Source organism: Somniosus microcephalus, chromosome 3 (genome assembly GCF_052327205.1).
Source record: "Somniosus microcephalus isolate GS21.2 chromosome 3, FLI_Smic_1.0, whole genome shotgun sequence".
NCBI classification, from domain to species: domain Eukaryota; kingdom Metazoa; phylum Chordata; class Chondrichthyes; order Squaliformes; family Somniosidae; genus Somniosus; species Somniosus microcephalus.
In genome coordinates this window covers 158,708,407-158,736,141 of record NC_140989.1, presented here as the reverse complement: position 1 = coordinate 158,736,141, position 27,735 = coordinate 158,708,407, and the positions used below count along the sequence as shown (strand labels likewise).

The 27,735-nt window shown below is 46.1% G+C and overlaps 1 protein-coding gene across 2 annotated transcripts in view; it reads left to right on the top strand.

The window, feature by feature from the left end:
* The window catches only part of slc24a3 (solute carrier family 24 member 3), a 688,381-nt gene that overhangs the window by 565,131 nt on the left and 95,515 nt on the right, over positions 1-27,735 (top strand). For both annotated transcript variants that reach the window (XM_085981789.1, XM_085981787.1), the window contains exon 7: positions 16,869-16,943. In XM_085981789.1, coding sequence (XP_085837915.1) covers positions 16,869-16,943 — 75 coding nt within the window. The remainder of the gene's footprint in view (positions 1-16,868; positions 16,944-27,735) is intronic.

Genomic DNA, 27,735 nt, shown 5'->3' with positions numbered 1-27,735 from the left:
TAAGGGGTTTTATCTGGGGGAAAGGAGTGTTGTGTTTTGAGTTTTGCTTCAATTAAGTTTGTCCCAGTTCCCGGGTGTTACCTGAAGGGGGTGCTGGGGGGCTCGGTTTTACTTTATCTTTCACTTTCAGTTTCGGGTTCTGCCATGCAGACAATGTGCTGTAATGTCCACCCATTTACTCAGTAAATAGTAAAAGGTACATTCCGTCTCCTCTATTCATTACTGTTCAGTCAAGATGCATGGATTGAGGAAACTATAGCTGAATTTTTGCACAGATTGCAATTATCATGTGCCAACATCCCACGGTCATTAGATGAATCACCAATTCATCATTTTTTTGATGGAAATGTTTGAAAGTGGAATGTTGGCCAAGGCACTGGGAGAACTTCCTGCTCCTCCTCATCTCGTGCAATGGGATCTCTATGGTCCACCCCAAAACATTAGAATGGGAGACTTTAACACATTAACTAACTGGAGGTATATCTGTTGCATTACTATTAATATGTCCTCAGACAAGCACAGTTGACTATTTTGTGCAACCTTCCAAAAACTGCTATGATAATAAAATATTAACCATTTCTGGAGGTATTGGTGGTCCATCTATACTCCCTCAGGGGATTGGCAGGAATACATAGAAACATAGAAGATAGGAGCAGGAGTAGGCCATTCGGCCCTTCGAGCCTGCTCCACCATTCAATGAGATCATGGCTGATCATTCAAATTCAGTACCCTGTCCCTGCCTTCTCCCCATATCCCTTGATCCCTTTAGCCTTAAGAAATATATCCAACTCTTTGTTGAATATATTTAATGAACTGGCCTCCACCGCCCTCCGTGGCAGAGAATTCCACAGGTTCACCACTCTCTGGGTGAAGAAATTCCTCCTCATTTCAGTCCTAAATGTCCTACCCCTTATCCTTAGATTATGACCCCTGGTTCTGGACTCCCCGACCATCGGGAACATCCTTCCAGCATCTAGTCTGTCCAGGCCTGACAGAATTTTATAGGTTTCGATGAGATCCCCTCTCAATCTTCTAAACTCCAGTAAGTATAAGCCCAATCGACACAATCTCTCCTCATACGTCATTCCTGCCATCCCAGGTATCAGCCTGGTGAATCTTCGCTGCACTCCTTCCATGGCAAGAACGTCCTTCCTCAGATAAGGCGACCAAAACTGCACACAATACTCAAGGTGCGGTCTCACCAAGGCCCTGTACAACTGTAGCAAGACATCCTTGTTCCTGTACTCAAACCCTCTTGCTACGAAGGCCAACATACCATTTGCCTTCTTAACCGCCTGCTGCACCTGCATGCTTACCTTCAGCGACTGGTGCACAAGAACACCCAGGTCTCTTTGCACTTCCCCTTCTCCCAATCTATTGCCATTCAAATAACAATCTGCCTTCCTGTTTTTGCCGCCAAAGTGGATAACCTCACATTTATCCACATTATAGTTCATTTGCCATGTTTCTGCCCAATCACTTAACCTGTCCAAATCGTACTGGAGTTTCATGACATCCTCCTCGCAGCATACCCCCCCACCCAGCTTTGTGTCGTCTGCAAATTTGGAGATATTACATCCAATTCCCTCGTCCAGATCATTAATATATATTGTGAACAGCTGGGGTCCTAGGACCGATCCTTGCGGTACCCCACTAGTCACTGCCTGCAACTCGGAAAACGACCCGTTTATTCCAACTCTTTGCTTTCTGTCCGCCAACCAGTTCTCTATCCAAGTCAATACCTTGCCCCCAATCCCATGTGCCTTAATTTTGCACGCTAATCTCTTATACTTGGCATAGGTACATAATGTTGCACTTTTATAATACTCTATTACTCTATGCATTTATAAAAAGCATGTATAGTCTTCTTCTTCTTAGGCAGTCCCTCAGAACTGAGAATGACTTGCTTCCACATTAAAAATGAGTTCTCAGGTGACTGATGAGTCCAATGCGGGACCTACAGTCTCTGTCACAGGTGGGGCAGACTGTGGTTGAAGGGGTGGGTGGGTGGGGTGCTTGGGTTGATGTGTGCTCCTTCTGCTGTTTGTGCTTGGCTTCCGCTTGCTCCAGGCGAAGAGACTCGAGGTGTTCGGCGCCTTCCCGGATGCTTCTCCTCCACTTTGTGCGGCCTTGGGCCAGGGATTCCCAGGTGTCAGTGGGGATGTTGCACTTTTTCAAGGAGGCTTTGAGGGTGTCCTTGAAGTGTTTCCCCTGCCCACCTGGGGCTCACTTGCCGTGTCAGAGCTCCGAGTAGAGCGCTTGCTTTGGAAGTCTCGTATCAGGCATGCAGACGATGTGGCCCGTCCATCGGAGCTGATCGAGTGTGGTCAAAGCTTCGATACTGGGGATGTTGGCCTGAGCAAGAACACTGATGTTGGTGCGCCTATCCTGCCAATGGATTTGCAGGATCTTGCGGAGGCAGCGTTGGTGGTACCTCTCCAGTGCTTTGAGGTGCCTGCTGTACATGGTCCATGTCTCTGAAGCATACAGGAGGGCGGGTATCATTACTGCTCTGTAGACCATGAGCTTGGTGCCGGGCTTGAGGTCCTGGTCTTCAAACACTCTCTTCCTCAGGCAACCAAAGGCTGCACTGGCACACTGAAGGCGGTGTTGGACTTCGTCATCGATGTCTGCCCCTGTTGACAGTAGGCTCCCGAGGTATGGAAAGGTTGTCTCCATAACGAAAGGCATTTTTACATGGACAAGTCATTAGGCTGATTCTCCACCCACTACCAGGAGGTCCAGGTGGACTGCCTTTAGTCTGGCTCCTACTTTTCGACCTGTCTGGTTTGGGTGGTTCTAACAGGAATTGTACACCCGCCAGCTTAGCCCTCAGGGTCATAGGAACACTGAAGCCGTCTCACCACGTCCTAGGGAAGGGGTGAGGTGAGGTCTGCAGTGAGTCTACAGCTATCAATCCAGCTGCCTTTGCTGCGCACTCAGATATGTTGATGAACTGTTGACTCATTGGCAGTTGACGCTTGTGTCTACAGCTTCCAATCGCCAGTTTAACACCCACGGTCTGATGACTATATCTAGACCTTCAAAAGGCTGACCTTTGTGGCTATAACTAACCTGTCCATAGCTTGGATACTTCAGTGAGATGCAGTGCATAAAGGAGCAATTAGAATAGAATGAGGCCTGTAGCGATTATTCCGGAGTCAGGGGCAAGGAGTCTTGTACATATGAACGTCTTTATAGACAGTGAAGCTATTTTAAGTCCTCACGTCATGCACCTATTCACTATTTGAAAGCTGTTGTGCTGTGAGTACATCACTGTTACCCATGGATTAAAAATGAACAGTAATAGCCTTTGTGGTGCCCAAAATAAAACAGCTAGCTCCCACCACATTAACCTGTTCACTAGCACAAACCTGTTTAGGTTTGAACCAACTGCTCTCTGAGCAGTATTTATTATTTTTTGGTTTTGCACTCTTTTTCTGTTTTGGTGAGATCAACTAAACTGAAACTTAACAAAAAACACAACAAATGAAACTTAGCAAATTAAATTAAAATATCGTTTCCGATGGTGATGATGCACTCTAGTCCTCGCGGCAGCCACCGGTCGCGGAAGGCCTCGAGCGTGCCGGCGGACACCGCGTGCTCCATCTCCAGGGCCACCCAGGCGCGAATGTAGCCGGGGAAGAGAGGCAGGCAGTCGGGCCGAGCGACCCCCTCGACTGCCCGCTTCCTGGACCAGTTAATGGCCACTTTGGCCAGGTTGTTTTGCACTCCTTGGCTGTGATATTTAGAGGGAGGCGTGTTTGTTCGGGTGGGGGGGGGGGGGGGGAACACAGAAATCCTGGGTGTTCCTGCCACATTTAACATCAGAACCTCATTATCATTTTTTTATTCCGTTTCCCACCCGGCAACCAGCCAGATTGACAGGCTGGCCGGCCACCAGGCGGGAAATCCTGTGGTAGAAGGCCACAGCAAGGGACCGTTGGGGACGCATACGCAATGGTTTGGAGTCGCATTACGCAATTATTTATTTTTAACCCCCAGCCCTTCTGCCGCCTATCATGGGCGGAGGGGGTTAAAAAATCCCCCCCCTTTTGTTTCCTTTTGGTTTAAGCAATACAACTTCAGCTGCCTGTCAGATTCTGTGCCTCGAATACATGCAAACCAAATCCAAATCTCCAGATGTATCCCCACAATTAAGGAAGCTAAATTTGACATTCATCAGAAGTTATGCGGTACCAAGTGCTTCTGTGTTGGTCCCACTGGTCAGTGACAGAATTAATGCCTCACTCAGGTCCCACACAATCACTACTCACAAAATTGGGAGCTGGTCATAAACTTTGCTGGAATTGAAGCCTTACATCATTGTGACTGAGACACAAGTGGTGCTGCCGAGTTAGAAAACCCCAGTTTGATCACCGATACCTCATGTCGAGTTTTTATTGCTCCCATACATCACATCAAACAGCCACCACTAAAAATTTGACTTGATTTGACACAGTATTAGCAAAAACCCAGTACAGGTAGGCACTTCCCCCATTTATTGAGTTAGACAGCACACAGTGGATGTTTCCATTTTTATTGCCGTGATTTCGTAAAACTAAACATAGCAGCGCACGTGGTGCCTGTGGGAATGTTCTAATGCTAATAGCAGAGCTAGTGCGGTCGTTGTGGAACAGCATTAAATAATATTCTTCACGCACTGGTTATCATGTTATATTTCCCCAGTGCTGTGTTTGAGCGGCTCTGCAACCCTGCAGATACCTGAGCTCATTGGCACTCCCCGAGTTTTTTGGATGGAGCTTGAGCTCGTACTGTATGCAGCTCACTCCCACTCACCCCCTCCTCTCCCTGGGCCACGCACACATTCGGCTTGATTACGATCTTGAGTCTACCTGCCTTGATGGGGTTGACGGGGGCGAAGGAGGTCGGACGAGGGTTGACTAAGGATGGTTCACCTTGTGTCAGCTGCAGATGTTCTAGTCGAGCCAACAGACTTGAATGTGCAACCAGACAACTTGCTGTTGATGTTAATTGATTCAATTTGACTTTATGTTCTTACTTGATTAAATTCTACTCACTGTTGAATAAGGAATCTGTCCCTCTCACCGTTGAAGCTTTAGGTGACAACCCATTAACAGCTCCAAACAGCAGTTGTTCTCTTAGCTGATTTTGTGCAGATAATCTGTTACAGCCTTTTTCTACATTGACTTGTTGGGACCATGTGTTGGAGGACCAATGAATGCACTGACCCATTGTGAAACCCTTCTGTGATGAAATAACTCTGTGTTCTGGCATTTGTATTGTTGTTGTTGTTGTTGTACTTGTTAATGTCTGGAATGTTCCACCGGTGTAGCCACTAATGCTCCTCCCTAGTCCCGTCCCTCTTCTGGAATGTTCTACCAAGGGCTGGGTCGGTGATGACTGTGTTAACTTGATGCCATGTTCTTACTTAATAAAAGCCTTTAGTCTTAAGCTTTAACCTCATGGATTCAGGCAGTTATTTGGCACATCAATTTTATTAAGTAACAACTTTTGGAAGATGGATCGATTTTTGAAACCAGAGCGGCTGGATATCGATCCCCATTTGGCAGACGCGTCGAAGAAATTTACGCATTGGCTTCGATGTTTTGAACACTTCATCGCATCGGTCGATTCGACGGTTAACAAGTTGGGTAACGAAGTATACGCCAGGTATCTTTTGTCTACTCGCAGGCAATTACCTGAGGAATCTCTGGACGATTTCCTGCAGGACCTTAAGGCTTTGGCTAAGGATTGCAACTACAAGGCTGTCTCTGCCATAGTGTATCAGGAAGAAGCCATCCGCGATTCTTTCATATCTGGCCTCCGATCTAATTATATTAGACAGAGACTCCTCGAGAATGACTCGTTAGTTTTAAAAACGGTCGGCGCTACTGCTCGATCGTTAGATGTAGCCCAGAAGAATTTAGAAGTGTATGCATCAGCCCATGCATCTCTCTCAGCCTCGTGTGTTCCGAGTATGGAGGCATCCATAACACCAATGGAGCCTCCACTTAATCCTATTATTGCGGCTGTACCCCATGGGTCTAAGTGTTATTTTTGTGGCCAATCTAAACACCCCAGGCAAAGATGCCCAGCCAGAGAGGCTACCTGTTTTAAATGTAAGAAACGGGGACATTTTAGTAAAGCGTGTAAGAGTAATCCTGTACCCGATGTCTTCTCTGCTGCCGCCCATCGTTTTACTCTAGCCTCGGCTACGGTTGACCAGACCATACCGTGTTCCTTGTCAAAATCTATGATGGACATTAAGATTAATGGTCGTCCTACTGGGTGTTTGATAGACTGTGGCAGTACTGAAAGTTTTATACACCCCAACCTTGTTGACTCCTGTTCATTGAAGGTGTATCCTACTCGAAGTGAAATTGTGATGGCGTCCAAATCCCTTACTTCGGAGGTAACTGGATATTGTAAAGTCACATTGACCGTTAAGGATACGGAGTATAAGGATTTTAAACTCCTCATATTACCTCAGTTGTGTGTGAACTTAATATTAGGCTTGGACTTCCAGTGTCAGCATGAGAGCGTTACCCTTAAGTATGGTGGATCCCAGCCTCCGCTCACAGTCTGCGGCCTTTCTACTTTAAAAGTAAGTCTGTCTTCTTTGTTCGCGAGCCTTGCTCCTAATTGTAGACCTACAGTTCAGAAGATAAAACATTTATAAAACAGGAAGTGGACAGGCTTCAACGGGAGGGAATCATCGAACACAGTAATAGCCCGTGGCGTGCCCAGGTGGTGGTGGTTAAAACTAACGAAAAGAAAAGACTTGTGGTCAATTATAGCCAGACTATAAACTTGTATACCCAATTAGACGCCTATCCTTTGCCTCGTATTTCTGAGATGGTGAACCAGATAGCTCAGTACCACATGTTCTCCACCATTGATTTAAAGTCTGCCTACCATCAACTCCCCATTAAAATAGAAGACCGACCTTATACAGCCTTCAAAGCTAATGGGCGCCTGTACCAATTCCTTAGGGTGCCCTTTGGAGTGACGAATGGGGTATCCGTCTTCCAACGGGAGATGGAACGTATGGTGGATGAATATGCGTTGGAAGCAACATTCCCGTACCTGGACAATGTTACTATCTGTGGGCGCGACCAACGGGAGCATGATCAAAATCTCGCGAAGTTCCTAGAGACTGCAAAGAGGTTAAACCTGACCTACAACGAAAACAAGTGTACCTTCAATACTACACGTTTGTGTATTCTTGGTTGCGTTGTGGAGAATGGGGTAATCAGGCCAGATCCTGAAAGATTACGCCCACTTAAGGAATTACCTTTACCTCACACTGTAAAAGCTTTAAGAAGGTGTCTGGGATTCTTCTCGTACTATGCCCAGTGGGTGGCTAACTACTCAGATAAAGTCCGACCTCTTATTAAGTCGACGTCTTTTCCGCTATCGGCGGAAGCTCAGGGGGCTTTCCTTAATATCAAACGGGACATTGAGAAGGCAGTGGTATGTGCCGTGGATGAGAAGATCCCTTTTCAAGTGGAAAGTGATGCATTCTGATTTTGCGTTGGCAGCAACTCTTAACCAAGCTGGTAGACCAGTAGCTTTCTTCTCTCGTACATTGCAAGGACCAGAAGTTCGACATTCTTCAGTGGAAAAGGAGGCACAGGCGATTATCGAAGCAGTCAGGTATTGGAGACATTATCTCGCTGGCCAACGTTTTACGCTCATTACTGACCAGTGATTCGTGGCCTTTATGTTCAACACTAAGCAGAGAGGCAAGATCAAAAATGATAAGATTTTAAGATGGCGAATAGAACTGTCAACATATGACTATGATGATATTCAGTACAGGCCTGGAGTATTTAATGAGCCATCGGATGCTTTGTCACGAGGAGTATGTGCTAGTCTAGGTATAGATAAACTTCAAAGTCTCCACGACGCACTCTGCCACCCTGGGGTTACCAGAATGAACCACTTCATTAAGTCCCACAATCTACCCTACTCTATTGAAGAGGTCCGGACAATGACCAGAACCTGTCGTGTTTGTGCTGAATGCAAACCCCGCTTCTATAAGCCGTCCGAGCCAGCTCATCTTATTAAAGCAACTCGACCATTTGAGCATTTGAGTCTCGATTTTAAAGGTCCCCTTCCATCAAGCGACCGTAATGTCTATTTTCTTAATATTATTATAGACGAGTACTCTCGGTTCCCTTTTGTTATCCCCTGTCCGGATGTGACTAGTGCTGTTGTAATTAAATGCCTCTGCCAACTGTTTTCCTTCTTTGGCATGTCTAACTATATACATAGTGATAGGGGTTCTTCCTTTATGAGCGAAGAATTGCGACAGTTTTTGCTATCGAAAGGGATTGCAACAAGTAGAACTACCAACTATAACCCTTGTGGTAATGGGCAGGTCGAGAAAGAAAATGCGACAGCGTGGATGGCTATCGTACTGTCTCTGAAGTCGCGAGGCCTGCCGACCTCTCGCTGGCAGGATGTCCTGCCAGACGTGCTGCATTCCATAAGGTCTCTTTTGTGCACAGCGACGAATGCCACCCCTCATGAAAGGATGTTTAGTTTTCCAAGAAAAGCTACTAATGGAGTAATGTTACCCACATGGTTGACGACCACGGGCCCTGTTTTGTTGCACAGACATGTGAGAGGCCACAAGACTGATCCACTGGTGGAGGAAGTACAACTCCTCCATGCTAATCCCCAGTATGCGTATATTCAATATCCGGATGGGCGAGAGGATACGGTCTCTATTAAAGATCTTGCACCTGCTGGAGCTCGAAAAGAGTTCAACTCTGAGAGTAGAGTTTTCAATCGTGGTATTGGACCTTCAGAGACACAAACCCTCAGTGTGGAAAATACTGATGATTCTGGGAATTCGAATGAACCAGAGTTAGTACTCCAGGAAGAGCTTCAGCAAGAGTTACGTCGTTCCCAGAGGATTATCAGACCTCCTGACAGACTGAATCTATAGCAGGGGGTGAATGTGATGAAATAACTCTGTGTTCTGGCATTTGTGTTGTTGTTGTTGTTGTTGTTGTACTTGTTAATGTCTGGAATGTTCCACTGGTGTAACTACTAATGCTCCTCCCTAGTCCCGCCCCTCTTCTGGAATGTTCTACCAAGGGCTGGTTCAGTGATGACTGTGTTAACTTGATGCCATGTTCTTACTTAATGAAAGCCTTTAGTCTTAAGCTTTAACCTCATGGATTCAGGCAGTTATTTGGCACACCACCTTCTTAACTTATAATCATTTTCCAAAACAGGAGGTATAGTTAATTATTTAGAAGAGCAAAGGAAACTGCAAAGGGATATTGATAAGATGGAGGAATGGGCTGAAAAGTGGCAGATGGAATTCAATGTCAGTAAGTGTGAGATAAGAAATTTTTGTTTCAAAACGTTAACAGCAGTAATTACAGTTTGAATGGAAGTAGGCTCGGTGCTGTGGAAGAGCAGAGGGATTTGGGGGTAAAAGTTCACAGGACATTAAAGGCAGCACCTCAGGTTGATAAGGTTGAAAAAAAAGGCTAATGGGATTCTAGGTTTTTTCACAAAAGGTATAGAGCATGAAGGCCAAGAGGAGGATGAGCCTATATAAAACCTTAATAAGACCTCAGTTAGAGTACTACTCCACAGCCAACTCTTTTCAGGTAGATTCAGTCCTTCTTCTTAGGCAGTCCCTCGGAACCGAGGATGACTTGCTTCCACATTAAAAATGAGTTCTCAGGTGGCTGATGAGTCCAATGCGGGACCTACAGTCTCTGTCACAGGTGGGGCAGACGGTGGTTGAAGGGGCAGGTGAGTGGGGTGCTTGGGTTGACGTGCGCTCCTACTGCTGTTTGCACTTGGCTTCCGCTTGCTCCAGGTGAAGAGACTCGAGGTGTTCGGCGCCTTCCCGGATGCTTCTCCTCCACTTCGTGCGGTCTTGGGCCAGGGATTCCCAGGTGTCGGTGGGGATGTTGCACTTTTTCAAAGAGATTTTGAGGGTGTCCTTGAAGCATTTCCTCTGCCCACCTGGGGCTCTCTTGCCATGCCGGAGCTCCGAGTAGAGCACTTGTTTTGGGAGTCTCGTATTGGGCAAGCGGACAATGTGACCCGTCCATTGGAGCTGATCGAGCGCTGTCAAAGCTTCAATGCTGGGGATTTTGGCCTGAGCGAGAACACTGATGTTGGTGCGCCTATCCTGCCAATGGATTTGCAGGATTTTGCGGAGGCAGCGTTGGTGGTACCTCTCCAGTGCTTTGAGGTCCAACAAGATTGGCTATCTAACAGAAAACAAAGAGTTGGGATAAATGGTTTGTTCTCGGGCTGGCAATCAGTAACCAGTGGTGTTCCGCAGGGGTCAGTGCTGGGACCCCAACTCTTTACAATCTATATTAACGATTTGGAGGAAGGGACCGAGTGCAACATATCTAAGTTTGCCGACGATACAAAGATGGGAGGGAAAGCAGTGAGTGAGGAGGACATAAAAAACCTGCAAAAGGACATAGACAGGCTAAATGAGTGGGCAGAGATTTGGCAGATGCAATATAATGTTGGAAAGTGTGAGGTTATGCACTTTGGCAGAAAAAATCAAAGAGCAAGTTATTATCTAAATGGAGAGAAACTGCAAAGTGCTACAGTACAAAGGGATCTGGGGGTCCTGGTGCATGAAACACAAAAAGTTAGTATGCAGGTGCAGCAGGTGATCAGGAAGGCCAATGGAATCTTGGCTTTTATTGCAAGGGGGATGTGTTAAGTCTGTGAGTTGTTCAAGTAATTAATACTCAGACTTAATCAGTAACAATAAAACAGGTCTTTACTGGTTGGAGGTAGGGACTATTCTGAATACAAGATTACTGCACAGTGCTTATATACCGGTGTGTTCACCACTGGTATTACGTCTACAGCAGCCTGAGAAAGTAGTACATCTCTTAAGGTGGAACAGGCTTAAGCTCTCTTAAGGTGGAACAGGTTACATACACAACACTCCTCCCTTCTTAGCTTTATAGTCATCCCCCCCATTTAACATAACGTAATAACATATATACATATATAACTTCATGTTTAACGTAACATATCACAGATTCAGTCTCTGCGGAAAACAGTTCACAGATTCAATCTCTGTGGTGTAGTCGGTTCACGTTACTCATTCAATAGTCCTTTCATGGATTTAACAGCTTGAACTTCCGAACTGATTTGGCTCCGTTCGGAGGGACCACGTGTGTGATCTGGTAGAGGTGATAATGGTTCAGATGGGTCATCTTCTGTTTTTACTTTTCCTTTTCTGCTTCTTGGAGACTCTCTGGGCTCCATTGTCAGCTGCCACAGCTGCCAGCTGCATGCGCAGTTCCTCCTTCTCTTCCTCCTTTTTTTGTAGTAGAGCCACCTTCTCCCGATGTTCCGTAGACTTTCGGTGCTCCTCCATGATTTCTGTATGGTGGGAGTCGAAGTTACAAGTTGGGCAGGACAGGACATAGTAATATTCGGAGTCGTCCGACAGGTCAGCGAGAGGGTCGTCTATTTCCTCCATACCCAGCTGGACGTTAGCCAGCTCTTGTTCCAAATCCAGACATCTTTCCTGAAGAGACTTCTTCATGTGTACCTCTGCATCCAGCTTTTTCTGGGCTTTCAGCAAGTCGTTTACTAGTGACCTCATTTGTGATTTTAATACTTCAACTTCCTTTGGAGATTGATTGATCGGACTATGCAATCCCTCTACCGGAGCAGCTGTTTCAGCGGTCTGTTGTTCTACATTGACGTGAGTCAGCGTACTTTTGGCATCCAATGGCTGCTCTGTTGCAGTCGTTTCAGTCTGTGTCGTCACATCAGCCATCTCAATGACTTTTGAGAGCTCCGAACCCTTTTCCTTTGAAGATCGCAGCTCGTGTTCAAGTTTTTCCCATTTCAGAGTCTTGTCCCTCAGCATATGAAGGAGTTGGCTGACCGTTAACTCTTCTGACACCAGATTATGGCACGCACCTTCAGAACCTGAATCAGCTTTGATTCGTTCGGCCTCCTCGCGCAGATGGTTGGTGTGCTCCTGCTCCATTTTCTCCATCAGTTGCTTCTGTTGCCTTTCCAGACTCTCCCACTCTGTAACAAAGAACTTTTTTATTTCATTCATCTCTTGCTCAAAACGGCGAATCATTTGTTCTAATTGCTGTTGTAGTTTGAAATGGAGTTGAGTTCGAGCCCAGTGTCCCTCAAAAATGTGCATATCAGTAGACTTGACAGACTCAGAATTCTCTGTTAAACTATGTTGTTGTTGCTCAGTGGAATTCTGTGCTGAAACTTTGTCTTTTGCACATGGGTTGGTCTTACCATCATCAGTTCTAGAGTCTGGGCTGATTATCTGCACCGAGTTCTCACTCTTTATGGCTTTTAGCGATTGCCAGTCCATATTTATGTTTCTAAACCACTCCCGGCCTAGTAGTGGTGGACCTCCCTCCGGTAGCACATATAAGTCCATTATTTGACTTCCTTCGCCCTTGTTGGCCACTGCAACCTTTATTGTCCCGATGGGGTACACTCTCTGCCCCGTGTAGGTTGTCAATATAATCTCCGTATTCTGTAGGGGAATATGTTGGAATAGCCTTCTGTAATCTTTCTTATTCATGACCGACAATGCCGATCCAGTGTCCAATTCCATTTTTACTTGGACTCCTTCTATCTGAAGAGTAACCCAAATTGTCTGGAGGTCTGCACCCTTACCAACGTTGAGTACCCTTAAGCTAGCCAGTTCAATACTGCTAGCGTCTGAATCGGACTCCTGTTCGGCCACCTTGTGTACTTTTGCGTATTTTCCTTGCGGTGACTTCTTGTTGCTGGTCTTCTTCCCTGACCTGCATACTCTAGCTATATGTCCTGGTCTTCTTCCCTGACCTGCATACTCTAGCTATATGTCCAAGCCTACCACAAGTTCTACATTCTTGGTTTTTAAACCAACACTGGTTCTGATCATGCGTTGTCTTTCCACAACGATAACATTTGCCAGAACTCACACCCAATTTGTGTGCACTGAGCTCCGGTGACCGTAGCTGCATTACTGCCGTGCCTCTCGCTGCGGCTTCGTGTGCTGCTGCCATAGTGACCGCCTTCTCAAGCGTCAGCTCATTCTCCTCGAGCAGTCGCTTTTGTGTATCCTGTTTAAATAAACCACACACAAATTTGTCTCGTAGTGCATCTGTCAGTCCCGTTCCAAACTGGCAATATTTCGCTAATTTACGCAATTCCAGCAAATATTCAGCATTGCTTTCATGCTGTAGCTGCCTTCTGTCGTAAAATTTAAATCGTTCCGCTAGCATCAGCGGCGTGGGGTTTAGATGATCTCTCAGGACAGTAACAATCTCATCGAACGTCTTATCCGCCGGTTCATCTGGTGATAACAGGTGTTTCAATTGCCCGTATGTCTTCGCACCCATTAAATTTAATAATGTTAGTGCTTTATCAGCCTCACGAATTTTATTGGCCTTACAATAATTTTTAACTCGTTCAACATATATGGCCCAATCTTCGATGTCACTATCAAAGTTGCTAATATTCCCGTGTTTAGGCATTGTAGTACTTTATCAGATTTGCAATTTCTCAGATTTTTTTTTTTTACTGCTATCCAAGATGGCGGCTTCCCGCTCTTGCCGTCGTCCTCCGCCCACAAAATGGCGGTTTTCCCGCGCTTGGCGGTCTTCACCCGTCCCCCCCGACGCCGTCTCCCTTCAGCCCCCGAGTGCGGCCCTTATCAGCGGATGCGATCGCTGGATCGCGAAGTGGCTCCCGACCGAAGCGGCTCTCGGCCCTTATCTGGAGATGCGATCGCTCTCGTGGCTCTCGCGCCCTATTCCTCCGGCTCCCCCAGCCCCGTTCGTGCGGCCAACGCGGTCGACTGCCTGTCGCGTCGCTGCCCGGCTCAGACAACGGCTTACCCACCACCAAGCTGGAGAAGAAGCTGACGGTCGCCGATGGAGGCTCCGAGGTCAGGATGTCTTCCAGTGGGGTGGAGAGGGTGGAAACCTCTCTGCAACGTCCTGGCTGTGGACGAAGCTGCCGTGGAGTGACTGCCGCAGGGTCCGAATCAGACTCGTCGCCAGTGTTAAGTCTGTGAGTTGTTCAAGTAATTAATACTCAGACTTAATCAGTAACAATAAAACAGGTCTTTACTGGTTGGAGGTAGGGACTATTCTGAATACAAGATTACTGCACAGTGCTTATATACCGGTGTGTTCACCCCCGGTATTACGTCTACAGCAGCCTGAGAAAGTAGTACATCTCTTAAGGTGGAACAGGCTTAAGCTCTCTTAAGGTGGAACAGGTTACATACACAACAGGATGGAGTATAAAAACAGGGAAGTCTTGCTGCAGTTATACAGGGTATTGGTGAGGCCACACCTGGAATACTGCGTGCAGTTTTGGTTTCCATATTTAAGAAAAGATATACTTGCTCTCGAGGCGGTTCAGAGAAGGTTCACTCGGTTGATTCCAGAGATGAGGGGGTTGACGTATGAGGAAAGGTTGAGTAGGTTGGGACTCTACTCATTGGAGTTCAGAAGAATGAGCGGCGATCTTATCGAAACATATAAGATTGTGAGGGGGCTTGATCGGGTGGATGCGGTGAGGATGTTTCCACTGATGGGTGAGACTAGAACTAGGGGGCATAATCTTAGAATAAGGGGCTGCCCTTTCAAAACTGAGATGAGGAGAAACTTCTTCACTCAGAGGGTAGTAAATCTATGAAATTTGCTACCCCAGAGAGCTGTGGAAGCTGCAACATTAAATAAATTTAAAATGGAGATAGACAGTTTCCTAGCAGATAAGGGAATTAGGGGTTACGGGGAGAGGGCAGGGAAGTGGACGTGAGTCTAGGTTCTGATCAGCCATGATCCTATTGAATGGCGGAGCAGGCCCGAGGGGCCGTATGGCCTACTCCTGCTCCTACTTCTTATGTTCTTATGTTCTTATGTAATCTCGTTCCCAAAAAGACAAGAGTAGGTCGTCTTCATGCAATCACTTTTGTTCCTTTTAAGATCATTTTAAAGGATGCCTATTTACACAGAAAAATTGATAAAATTGTGGAATGTAATCTCCGAAATGCCAGTAAAAATCCTAGAATTCTATGTAATAAAAATAGGATCTGATGTCTTCATTCACCATAAATCAATGACCCCTAATTCCAAATGGATGGAACTGCAGAATGTGATCTCCAGCACACTGGTAAAGATCAGAGTCCTGTGTAATAAGGAAGGAATTTGACTTATTCAATCACTGTAGACCAGTGGCCTTGATCCAATTCTCAGTTCTCAGCAGAGACTCAGCAAAGAACTGCAAAACTCAGTCTCTTCTATGAGACCAGCAAAGAGCGACCCCTTTCTGTGCAGGGAATGGGATGGCCTCCCCAGGCATCCATTTCATAAGCTGCTGAATCTAATAATGCTAACGTTTCAACCCGCTTGTCAGTGTTTTATGAGAAAAGTTGGCCTGTTTCACTGGGATCAGAGGTTGTCACTATCAATCAATCAGATTGATTCGTAGGTGGGGCTGTGGGCTCTCGGGATCAATCAGATCAATTGAAGAGCGGGACTGAAGCCTGTTGGAACAATTTGAATTGGTCAGAGGCCAGGGGTGGAATAAATTAAGCAGACTTTATTTCCTCCTGTTGTTTATTGTGAATGAAATTGTGGTATCAAATCTCTAAATGAGCCGTTGGGTTTTTGGAAGCAATAGGTACTTTATTCCCACATTACAACAGTGACTTCACGTCAAAAGTACTTCATTGGCTGTAAAGTGCTTTGAGACATCCGGTGGTCGTGAAAGGCGCTGTATAAATGCAAGTCTTTTCTTTTTTTATTTAGTGTTTGCCTCCCAAATAAGCTGATAAAAAAATAATGTTCCTCACTGGAATATGTTTGGCTGCTGTCTTTATGTGAAGGTTTATTTTCTTCAAGACTGGTGGCAGCCTCCTTTTGTTTAGATAAGGAAGATGTTCCCTGGTGTGAGTGCATTATTTGCCACCCCTGTCACAGTACTTACAGAATTATAAGGGATTGGAAATAAAATGGAGTTTGGGGTAAACTTATAGTTATTAACAATTACAATAGACTCATGTACCAGAAAATGCACCAAATCAAATGTCAAAAATCAATCTTTTCCGGGTGGAGCATAGCCTCACTACTGTCAGTACTCTCCCCCCCTTCAGTAATTTCTAAATCCATCACTGCTACAAACTCCAATTTTGTGTAGTGTGATAAAAGTGATCAATGTTATAACGGTCAGTCTGCAGCTTAAGTTATGGCAAATCAATCTCCCACTGCACTTTCAGCATGTTTCCTTTTCTTCATACATCATAAGGTCTAACTATATTCTAGGCTCTTTTTGAGCTGCCAACATGTTTATTTTGGGATGTGTCAACTTTTTTTTCATTTGTCAGCCTTTGCTAGTTTTCTAGGTTGGTCTGGATGGTGAGTGGATATTTACAGGGCTTCTCAGCAAACAGAGTATTAACAAAAGAATCCTCGGGAAGAAACCCTATGCCTAAATGCCTATCAACTGATGTTATTTAGCCTGTAGAGTAACCGTCCCCTTCAACTCTCTATATTGCAGCATGCTCCATATATTCTGTCAAATGTAGGAAACATACTGGAGCATCCACTTGCAGTGCTATCTTTAGGGGTATTTTGTGTATATAGCAAGAGGCGTCTTGTCGACTGTTTATAATTTCTCTATTTGAGATGGAGTTACAAACAACCTTACCAGCAGTTGTATTATATTAATGAGCATTGTGGAGCTGTGCTGTGTTGCACAGGAAACACGCTCCACAATGCTCATTAATATAATACCACTTCATACAATGTACCCTTACCTACAATGTTGACACTTGGCTCAGTTGACTTTCAAGTAACATGTTCTCTCTCTCCTCTGGCTGCTTACAGGTTGTGCCGTTGACGTGGTGGTCATTGATCAGAGATTCCACTTACTACACTTTATCAGTGATGGCCCTCATCTTGGTAAGAATGTTACCTAATTCTGATGCAGAAGCAAACCATCTGTAAAAAAGCTGGGAGGGGCATCGGGGGCAAATTCTGGGAGTTGAGGTGGGGGAAAGTGGAATATAACCTATGTCAAAAAATAAATAGTTGGCGCATGTCTTCCTCATCTTGCTCCCTCCCCAGTGGTTGCACCCCTTTTCTAATGGTCAAAAAAGTCTTACTTAGGGGACAAAAAACAGAACGTTGCAGGGTTCATTCTCCAACAACTTCTTTATCAGAATTTACAAAAGACTAATTCAACACAGAAGCGATATTTAATTACAAATAGATGTAAGACTATTTACACTAGTTAGGCCTCAGCTAGAGTACTGGTCACCACATTACAGGAAAGATGTGATTGCACTAGAGAGGGTACAGAGGAGATTTACAAGGATGTTGCCGGGAGTAGAGAATCTTAGCTATGAGGAAAGACTGGATAGGCTGGGTCTGTTTTCCTTGGAACAGAGGAGGCTGAGGGGAGACCTTATTGAGGTGTATAAAATTATGAGGGGCCTAGATAGAGTGGATAGAAAGGACATATTTCCCTCAGCAGAGGGATCAAAAACCAGGGGGCACAGATTTAAAGTAATTGGGGGAAGGTTTAGAGGGGATTTGAGGGGAACTTTCTTCACCCAGAGGGTTGTGGGGGTCCGGAACTCACTGCCTGAAAGGGTGGTAGAGGCAGGAACACGAACCACATTTAAAAAGTACTTGGACGTGCGCTTGGGATGCTCTAACCTGTAGGGCCAAGAGCTGGGAAGTGGGATTAGGCTGGATAGCTCTTTGCTGGCCGCCGCGGACACGATGGGCCGAAATGGCCTCCTTCCGTGCTGTAACTTTCTATGATTGTATGAAATGGTAGAAAACTCAGAATCAATGTCAGGTTATTTTATTTTAAAAAGAAAAAAATGAAGAAAGAAAATGATGAAGACTCCGACAGCACTGCCACAATCAAACTTGGAGTGCTGCTGGTCTACAGAGCTCTGTACCACACCAAGCGGCACTTTTGTCTACTTAGCCATTAGGGGAAACCTTTGCACCCTTTCCTGGACACTTGCCAGCACCAGCGAAGGCAGACATGTGGTTCATGCTGCGGAGTCTCCTTGAGCACCACTGTTGTCCTGTGTTTAGGCAGCATGTTCGGACAGGCGTGGTCTGATTTATCATGCTGAGACAGCACAGCCCAGTGCCGCAATGAGGCCGACAGGATTGCATGCAGCCTCCAGACTGCAGTGAACCTGAGCGAACAGCCTGCTGCATAAAAACAGAAAATACTGGGAAACACTCAGCAGGTCAGGCAGCATCTGTGGCGAGAGAGACAGAGTTAACATTTCAGGGAGATGACCTTTCGTCAGAACTGGAAGAAGTTAGAGATTTAAGGGTTTATTAGCAATTACAGAGCCAGATATAAAGGGGAAGGGGGGAATGGGGTGGAGGAAAGAACAAACGGGGAAGGTCTGTGATAGGGCGGAGGGCAGGAGAGATTAAATGACAAAAGGGATCATGGTGCGAGGCAAAATGGGGTGGTAATGGGACAAGTAAAGAAACAAAAGATAAGTCCAGAGGAGGTGTAAATGGCAACAGCGGAACCATTACCATCACCTGCTGTCTGAGAAAAATGGGAGCAGTGGTGATCAGGTAGCCTGCTGTATGACCATGAGCCCATTTACCCCCACCCCCCGTCTATTCCAAGGATTGATTTATGACCACAAGGCCTAATCCTTTTAATGGTCAAGGTCAGATGATGCTTGTGACCTCTGCGATGTAACCAGTCCCGTCAACTTCCTTCCTCTGCTGAATGCACCCTGAGTTTATTCATCTTCCAGAGGAATGATCCTCCTTCATATTTTTCTACTTCCTGTGAAGTTCCAATCACTTTAGTGTATCTGCTCTTTGCACTGAAATACTGCTGTCGGAGTCTTCATCATTTTGTTTCTTCATTTTTACACCTGTGATGTAATATCAAATTTTGCAAAGTGGACGTGAAAACCCCCAGAAAATTACATTAATTACTCACGCAATTTGTATGGGAAATTGCAAATGGACTTCATTTTGTCTCTTTGCTCTATTTTTCTGTCTTTTGAAATGCTGTTACCAGGTACCATCCAATTCAGGGCTTGGTATTGAAATGTGTTAAGAAAAAGCAACGCTGTTTCCACTTTGCAGGATGATTGCTAATGCATCTCCATAGAAGCAGTTCTGGCTAATATACAGATACTCAGGTTATGTTCAGAGCTTGGCCAATCTATTATACCGCATGTCTCCACACATTTGAAGTCCCAAGTACTGTAGATTGAATCAGCACTTGGGTGCTATTTTTGGCTTTCTTTGAGCAATTGAGCCTCATTCACTGCTCAAAGCTGTAATCGTGAAAGTGTTCTTTCAGGAAGTGCCAGTGGATTAAACCTTGGTCTATTGCAGTTGATCTCTGTGGATTTCAGCTGAGTGTTTCAGAGCTGGCGTGTTATGTCTTCCTTTTAATTCTGTACATGTTCGCGTTCTAGTGCACTTGAATTATTCTAGAAGAATCCCACTAATGAGTATCGGTTCTTAGGCAAGTGAATAGAGAATGGGTTGGGGTATTTTACAGGCCCGTCTGGCTAGTGGGGAGGGAGCCTGATTCGGCCAATTGGAAAAATTGGGGCTATTTTCAATAGATAGAGGAGATTATGGGTTGCTGTAATGCAGGTGTTTAAAATGATGATGGGATGGGACAGTGTAGATAGCAACAGATTGTTTCCAGTGATTGAGAGGTCTATAACGAGGGGACATAGATATAAAATTAAGTGTGAGAAATGTAGGACAGAGCAGGATCAACCTTTTTACACCATCCCACAATGGCAGCTGGCAATTTAAAAAATTCAATAAATTAAATAAATCTGGAATTAAAAAAAAGCTAGTATCAGTAATTGTAACGTCCGTGTGTAATTGAGACACGGACTGCAGGAGTTGGTTATAACAGGTGTTTACTGAATGGAGACAAAACTGGAACTACTATACAAAGTTACTACACAGGCTTATATACAGGGGTGGTCACTACTGGTACTGCAGTATACAGGGGCTGCAGAATATAGTTCCTTCTTCAAGGTACATACACTACAATTCCTCCCCTTTTAGCTAAACAGTACATAACATTCGATTAATAATTAAATAACATATTTACAAGTACAGTTGCTATATACATTAGCTGAAGTTAATCAATTATAAATTCAGTCTTTGAGGAGGCTTCCTGATTCTGTCCGGATAACGCCTCTTTGGGGTATCAGGTTCTTCTGGCAAAGTTGATTCGGGATCAACGTCGTTGTTTGGTTCGTCTGCTTCCAATATCACCGATTCTGAGGTAGATGCAATTGGTACTTCGGTTTCATCACCAGGTGTATAGGATCGTGGTGTAGATTTGACGTTTTCCAATGACTCTAGAATCTGGTCAGCATGGCGTCTTACAATGCTCTCTCCAACGTCCACGGTATACATTAGAGGTCCTTGCCGTGTGCAGATCGTTCCTGGCTGCCATTTCTCTGTGCGGTAGTCCCGGGCCAAAACTGGTTGACCTATCTTAAAACTCCTGGTTGGCCTTTCATTCATATTCTGAAACTGCCTGTTCTCCACATCTCTTCTGATGTTTGGCTTAACCAAATCCAAGCGGCATCTTAGTCTTCGATTGAAGAACATTATGGCTGGAGTTTGGTTGGTAACCGCATGTGTCGCATTCTGGTAGGCAAACAAGAAGTTATCCACCTTGTGTTGTAGGGGTATGTCGTCATTATGCATTGCCTTTATGGCCTTTTTAAAGGTCTGAACAAACCTCTCAGCCAATCCATTTGTGGCTGGATGATATGGGGCAGATGTGTAATGCTTCATCCCATTATTCCTCAGAAACCTCCGGAAATCCTCTGACACAAACTGTGGCCCATTGTCGGAGCAAATCTGTTCTGGCAAGCCATTCCTGGCGAAGTTGGTCCGTAGGACTGCAATAGTTTTCTCCGTGGTGGCGGAGGACATTTTGATGACCTCTGGCCATTTCGAATGGGCGTCCACAGCGATTAGGAACATTGAGTCCATAACTGGACCAGCAAAATCAATGTGTACCCGTTGCCATGGAGATGAGGGCCACTCCCATGGATGTAGCGGGGCCTGTGGTGGAGCGTTTTGGACCTTCTGGCATCCTGTGCATCTCTTGGTCATATCCTCGATTTCTTTATCGATTCCCGGCCACCACACAAACGCCCTGGCTAGGCTCTTCATTTTTACCCCTCCCAGATGACCCTCATGAAGCTCATTGAGCACTCTATCTCTCAGCTTGGGTGGAATTACCACTCGGGATCCACACATCAAGATCCCCCGGCACACTGACAGCTGTTCTCTCCTTGGCGAGAATGCTGGCAACAGTGAGTCGCCATGTGCTGGCCATCCCTTCACCGTCAAATCATAGACCCGAGAGAGTGTCAGGTCATTTCGGGTTTCCTTCTCTATACTTGAGTTTGTAACAGGTAGACATTCGACTATGGTCGCATGGAATATCTCAACAGGGTCCACTGCAGGTGCTTCCTCTACCGTAGGCAACGATAGGCACGACAGCCCATCAGCATTTCCATGCTGTTTCGTACCCTTGTACTCTATGTCGTACTGATGTGCCCCTAGAAAAAGTGACCATCTTTGCAGCCGTTGCGCCGTCATCACCAGAACGCCCTTCTTTGGGTTAAAAATGGAGACCAGGGGCTGATGATCAGTCAGTAGGGTGAATTTCTGCCCGTGCAGATAGTGATTGAACTTCTTCACCCCCCACACCAGGCTGAGGGCCTCCCTGTCAATCTGGGCGTAGTTACGCTTGGCTGAGGTTAACGAGCGCGACGCAAAGGCTATTGGCCTCTCTGAACCGTCAGGGAATTTGTGTGACAGCACCGCTCCGATGCCGTAGGGAGACGCATCACATGCTAACCGAATCGGTAGTGTTGGATTGTAGTGGGCCAATACTTCTTTTGAAGTGATTAGGCATTTACATTTCTGAAAGGCACGCTTACACTCATCACTCCATTTCCATGTTACTCCAGTTTGCAGTAGGGTGTTCAGTGGGTGCAGAATTGTGGATAAATTCGGCAAGAACTTATGGTAGTAGTTCACCAACCCGAAGAACGACCTCAGTTGCGATACATTTTCCGGTGCTGGAGCCTTGACTACAGCCTCAATCTTGTCCGGCGACTTATGCAACCCTTCCTCATCAATCATGTGGCCACAATACGAGATTTGTCTCCTGAAGAACTCGCATTTGGGGCGGTTGGCTCGTAGCCCATATTCCTGTAATCTCGTGAGCACCTGCTCCAGGTTGGCAAGGTGTTCACTGGCATTTTCGCCCGTAACCAGGATGTCGTCCAAATAACACTGGATCCCCGGGATCCCTTGCAGGACTTGTTCCATCACCCTCTGCCAAATAGCCGGGGCTGATGCTACCCCAAGTACCAGTCGATTGTACTCGTAAAGGCCTTTGTGAGTGTTTATCGTGAGGTATTTCCTAGACGCTTCTTCCACCTCCATTTGTAGATACGCTTGGGCCAGATCAATCTTTGTAAAGCGTTTCCCTCCAGATAGTGAGGTGAAAATATCTTCTATCCGTGGAAGTGGATATTGTACTGTGTGCAGGACTGGGTTCACAGTTACCTTGAAGTCCCCACAGATGCGAACCTTCTTCGGTTCCCCAGGCGTGCTGCTCAATGATTTCTTCATTACAGGAACAATAGGTGTGGCCCACTCGCTCCAGTCCACCTTGGACAGCACACCCGAATGCTCCAGACTCTCCAGCTCTGCTTCAACGGCTGGGCGGATCGCGTAAGGTACCGGTCTGGCCTTAAAAAATTTTGGGTTTGCGTTATCTTCGATTTTTATCATTGCCGTTACTCTTTTTAGAGTCCTAAGTCCTTGTTGGAACACCTCTTTCGCGTCAGTTAGAATTTTTGACAGTCGTCCAGGTGTGATGTCATCATCCTTTTTATCAGTCACAGTTAGCGCCTGAATGGAATGCCAATCCAATTGTATTTTTCGGATCCATTCACGTCCCAATAATGGTGGTCCTCCATCTGGTAGTATATATAGATACAGTTTCTGTGTTTCCTTGCCGTTGTATTCAACTGGCACCCTTATTTTTCCTCTGGGGTAGACTTTTTGCCCCGTGTATGTCTTCAATACAATGGACGTGTCCTTCAAGGGTATGTGTGAGAATAGCCGCTCATAGTCTCATCGATTCATGACAGTTAGGGCTGATCCTGTGTCCAATTCCATCTTTACTGGGGACCCTGCTATCATGAGGGTGATCCAAATGGTTCGGTGATCCTCCTTTGCGATCACGTTGTGTAACTTTAGACAACTTAGTCTCCTGCTCCCAGAGTCCTTATCACTCTCCTGATCTTCCGAACTACTGTCTGTCAATTTCTTTACTTTCTTGTACTTTTCCTTAGTAGTTCTTGTAGTGTTGGTTTTCTTTCCCGACCTGCAGACTCTTGCTATGTGTCCCATTTTCCCACATTGCCTGCATACTTTGTCCTTAACCCAGCAGTCCTTCTGATCATGGGTTGTCCTGCCACAGCGATAGCACTTTTCTGCTCCATACGCCATTTCGTTAGCGCTGTATTCCTGTGGTTTCTGTTGTATTTCCGCAGCTCCCCGTGCGGCTGCTTCGTAGGATACTGCCATGCTTAAAGCCTGTTCTAGCGTCAGGTCCTTTTCCGAAAGTAGTCGTTTCTGGGTTCCTTCACTCTGGAGCCCGCAGACAAACTTATCCCGCAAGGTGTCTGCCAGTCCTGCTCTGAACTGGCAGTGCTTCGATAACTTGCATAGTTCCGTAAGATAGTCAGCATTGCTCTCATCTTTGTGCTGGTTTCTTTTATGGAACTTGAATCTTTCTGCTATCAGCAGCGGTGTAAGGTTTAGGTGTTCCTGTAAGATATTAACAATCTCTTCAAAACTTTTCTCCATTGGTTTAGCTGGGGTAATTAAATTCCGCAATAGGCCGTACGTTCTCACGCCCATCAAATTTAATAATACCGACGCCTTCTTTCCATCGGCCACCTCATTTGCCTTGCAGTACACTTCAATTCTTTCCACATACGTGGTCCAGTCTTCTACCTCGTTGTCGAAAGCAGTGATACTGCCACTCATCGGCAGCTTGAGTGATTTAAAATGGCGCCTCCCGCGCTTTTTCTTCTTCCCCAATGGACTAAAATGGCACCTCCCGCGCTTTTCCTTCTTCCCCAATGGAATAAAATGGCGCCTCCCACGCTTTTCCTTCTTCCCCTTGCTGCCACGCTGCTCCTAGCGTTCTACAGGGTAATGGCGGCGACCCGCAGCTTCGGCGCGTATCAATTTTCCTTCCCCGCGTTCTATCCTCTCCACGCTGCCCTGTTCTTGAGCACCGACCGCGCCCTGTGCGCTCCACCCTCTCTCTTTTCCTCCTGACAACACTGCACGGCCCCTTTGCAGAGCCGCTCGGATCGAGCCCGAGCCCGCCGCAGTCCGGAAGGGTCAGCGCACTACCTGCTACCAGCACGACTTGCTGGAACACCTCGACTGGGGAGCCAGGCCCAGCTCTCCACAGCCTCCCCTGCAACTCTCCGATGGATCCCTGGGCGGTTGCCCGCGGTCGACGCCCGCCGTTCTGACTTCGACCTCCAAGAAGCTTCTCTTCAGGGAAAAGATCCCCGTGAGGTGCTGCAGTACTGCAGGTGAGTTCGAACCTGCCCGTCGCCAGTGTAGTGTCCGGGTATAAATAATACACGGATTGCAGGAGAACAATAAAACAGGTATTTACTTGAACAGAGGGTAATTTAAGACTGAAATACAGAAGCCTGCTATGGCTTTATATACAGGGGTGGTCACTGCCGGTACTGCAGTATAGAATCAGTCCTTCTCTTAAAGGCACATACACAACATTTACCAGTTCAGAACAGGTTAGATAATTGGTTGAAGGAGAAGGAGAGGTCGGGATATCAGAATAGGGCAGGCATATGGGATTAGGACTACTGCTTATGTGGCGGTGAAACATGGCAACATGGACTGGCTGGGCCGAACGGCCTGATTCTATGTTATAGTTTCTATGTGTTATTTATTTCTTGCTATGTCCTTGATTTAAATATTTTGTTACTTCCTTAAAGATCTGATGATTTACCAAGATAAATCACTGAGGTTGACCCATCTTATAGTGAAACTCGGTAATCTAAACAGCTACCTGGACTACACTTCCTCCCACCCCGCTTCCTGTAAGGACTCTATTCCATTCTCCCAGTTTCTCCGCCTCCGCCGTATCTGCTCCGACGATGCCACCTTCCACACCAGTGCTTCAGACATGTCTTCCTTTTTCCGCAACCGAGGATTCCCCTCTACCGTGGTTGACACCGCCCTCGACCGTGTCAGTTCTATCTCCCGCACCTCTGCCCTCACCCCTGCCCCTCCCTCCCGGAACCACGATAGGGTTCCCCTTGTCCTCACCTTTCACCCCACCAGCCTCCACATTCAACGGATCATCCTCCGGCATTTCCGCTACCTCCAAAGTGATCCCACCACCAAACGTATCTTCCCCTCCCCTCCCCTTTCAGCATTCCGCAGGGACCGCTCTCTCCGAGACACCCTAGTCCACTCCTCTATCACCCCAAACAGCCCTTCCCCTTCGCCTGGCACCTTCCCGTGCAAGCGGAGGAGATGTAACACCTGCCCCTATACCTCCCCCCTCCCCACTGTCCAGGGCCCCAAACACCCCTTCCAGGTGAAACAGCGATTTACTTGTACTTCTCGCAATCTAGTATACTGTATTCGCTGCTCACGATGCGGTCTCCTCTACATTGGGGAGACCAAACGCAGATTGGGTGACCGCTTTGCGGAACACCTCCGTTCAGTCCGTAAGGGTGACCCTGAGCTTCCGGTCGCCTGTCATTTCAATTCACCGCTCCATTCCCACTCGGACCTCACTGTCCTTGGCCTCTTGTACTGTTCCACGGAAGCTCAACGTAAACTCGAGGAACAGCACCTCATCTTCCGATTAGGCACTCTGCAGCCTTCCGGTCTCAATATTGAGTTCAACAATTTCAGATCATAACCTCGGCCCCTATTTCATTTTCACTTATATTTTTCCACTCCTTTCCTTTCCCCCCCCCCTTTCCTTTTGTTTCTCTCTCACACCTGGCAGCTATCTTTTGCCCTGCCAGTACACTTTACACCTAATCACAGCCTATTACCATCTCGTCTAGCTTCTAATCTCTTTTACTTCTTTTGGTTCTTTTATTCTTTTGTCCGATCGCAGCCCTGCCTTCGATCTAGTTCCTTTTCTCTCCAGTTTTGAAGAAGGGTCAAACCCGAAACGTCAACTCAAATTTCTCTCCACGGATGTTGCCTGACTTGCTGAGTTTTTCCAGCATTTTCTGTTGTTATTTCGGATTTCCAACATCTGCAGTATTTTGCTATCGTACTAAATATTTCTAGTGTTTAGTTCACTTAAACTGCATAGAATGACACTAGTGCTAATTCCCAGATTGTGGCCATTAACGCATTTTGTACAGTAAGGAACCCGGAAGGAATCTAGCAGACTCAAATTTGTAAAATGCACATTTAGGTCACGTCTCCAGTGGTTACCCTCCATTAGGGATCCTTTGCCTGAGCTGCCTTGCTCAAAATACTCGTTTGATGATTTTTCTTGTGTGAAATGGGAAACAGCTACCACAGGACGAGTTACCTCACCTATAGCCTCTACAATCCGGCCACACCTGGATAACTGCTCTGTAGAGCCACAAGAGCCATTCCGGGTGAACTGAGAGCTACTTTAATGCTTTGCTTGTGTAGCGCAATGCTATATAATTGTTAGAGCTGAGTTCTTGTTTAAACTGTGTGAATAATACAGCCTCCTGAAACACCACTGTACAGGTTGTGCTGCCAGCTCTGGCACAGCATTCCAAAGAGGAGCTATCAAGAAGTCATCAAGCTTTATTTAACTCAAACGCAATGCTATATTCCGATGGTCTTAACATTTTAAGTTAACCAAGGGTCAAAATTACTTTTCTTCCCACTCTGCCAGCTGCACAACCTAGAACAATAGCAACACACAGTTATATGGTGCCGCTGATGTCCCAAGGTGCTTCACAAATAGACCTAAGAAAACAGACACCAAGCAAGAAAGGCAGCAATTAGAAGTGGGGTCCAAAAGCTTGGTCAAATGAATGGGTTTAAAGAAAGTTTGTGCAAGTGGAGAGGTTTGGAAATGAGATCCAGAGAGTAGAATTGAGGTGGCTGAAGACTACCACCATTGGTGGGGCCAAGGGAGGGGGTGGGGTGGGGGTTTTCACGGAAGGCTAGAGTCAGAGGAATGGAACATTCCGGGGGTGGGGTATAGGGATGGAGGTAATTGCAGAAACTGGATGGGATGAGGCCACAAAGGGATTTATACATGAGGATGGGAACTTTAAATTTTATGAGTAATTTGAGACATGACATTTGGTAAGTGGAGCATGCTTGGGAGGAAAAAGGCAACTTCGGACCTGTGGTTCCCAAAGCTGGGGCTTTCTTCACATCATGTCTGGGTCTGTTGTAGACTAGTTGATAGAGATTGATTGTATGATTCATAAACAACTCCATTATCATTGTATCATGCGACTACCAGGATGGTAGAAGGCGAACCAGATGGACCTAAGTCTTCTTTCGTCTGGCAATTCCTCTGTTCCTATGCACTGAGGAATATTACAGAGAATTTTACAGCACAGAAACAGGCCATTCAGCCCAACTCAGTTCTTGACAGATG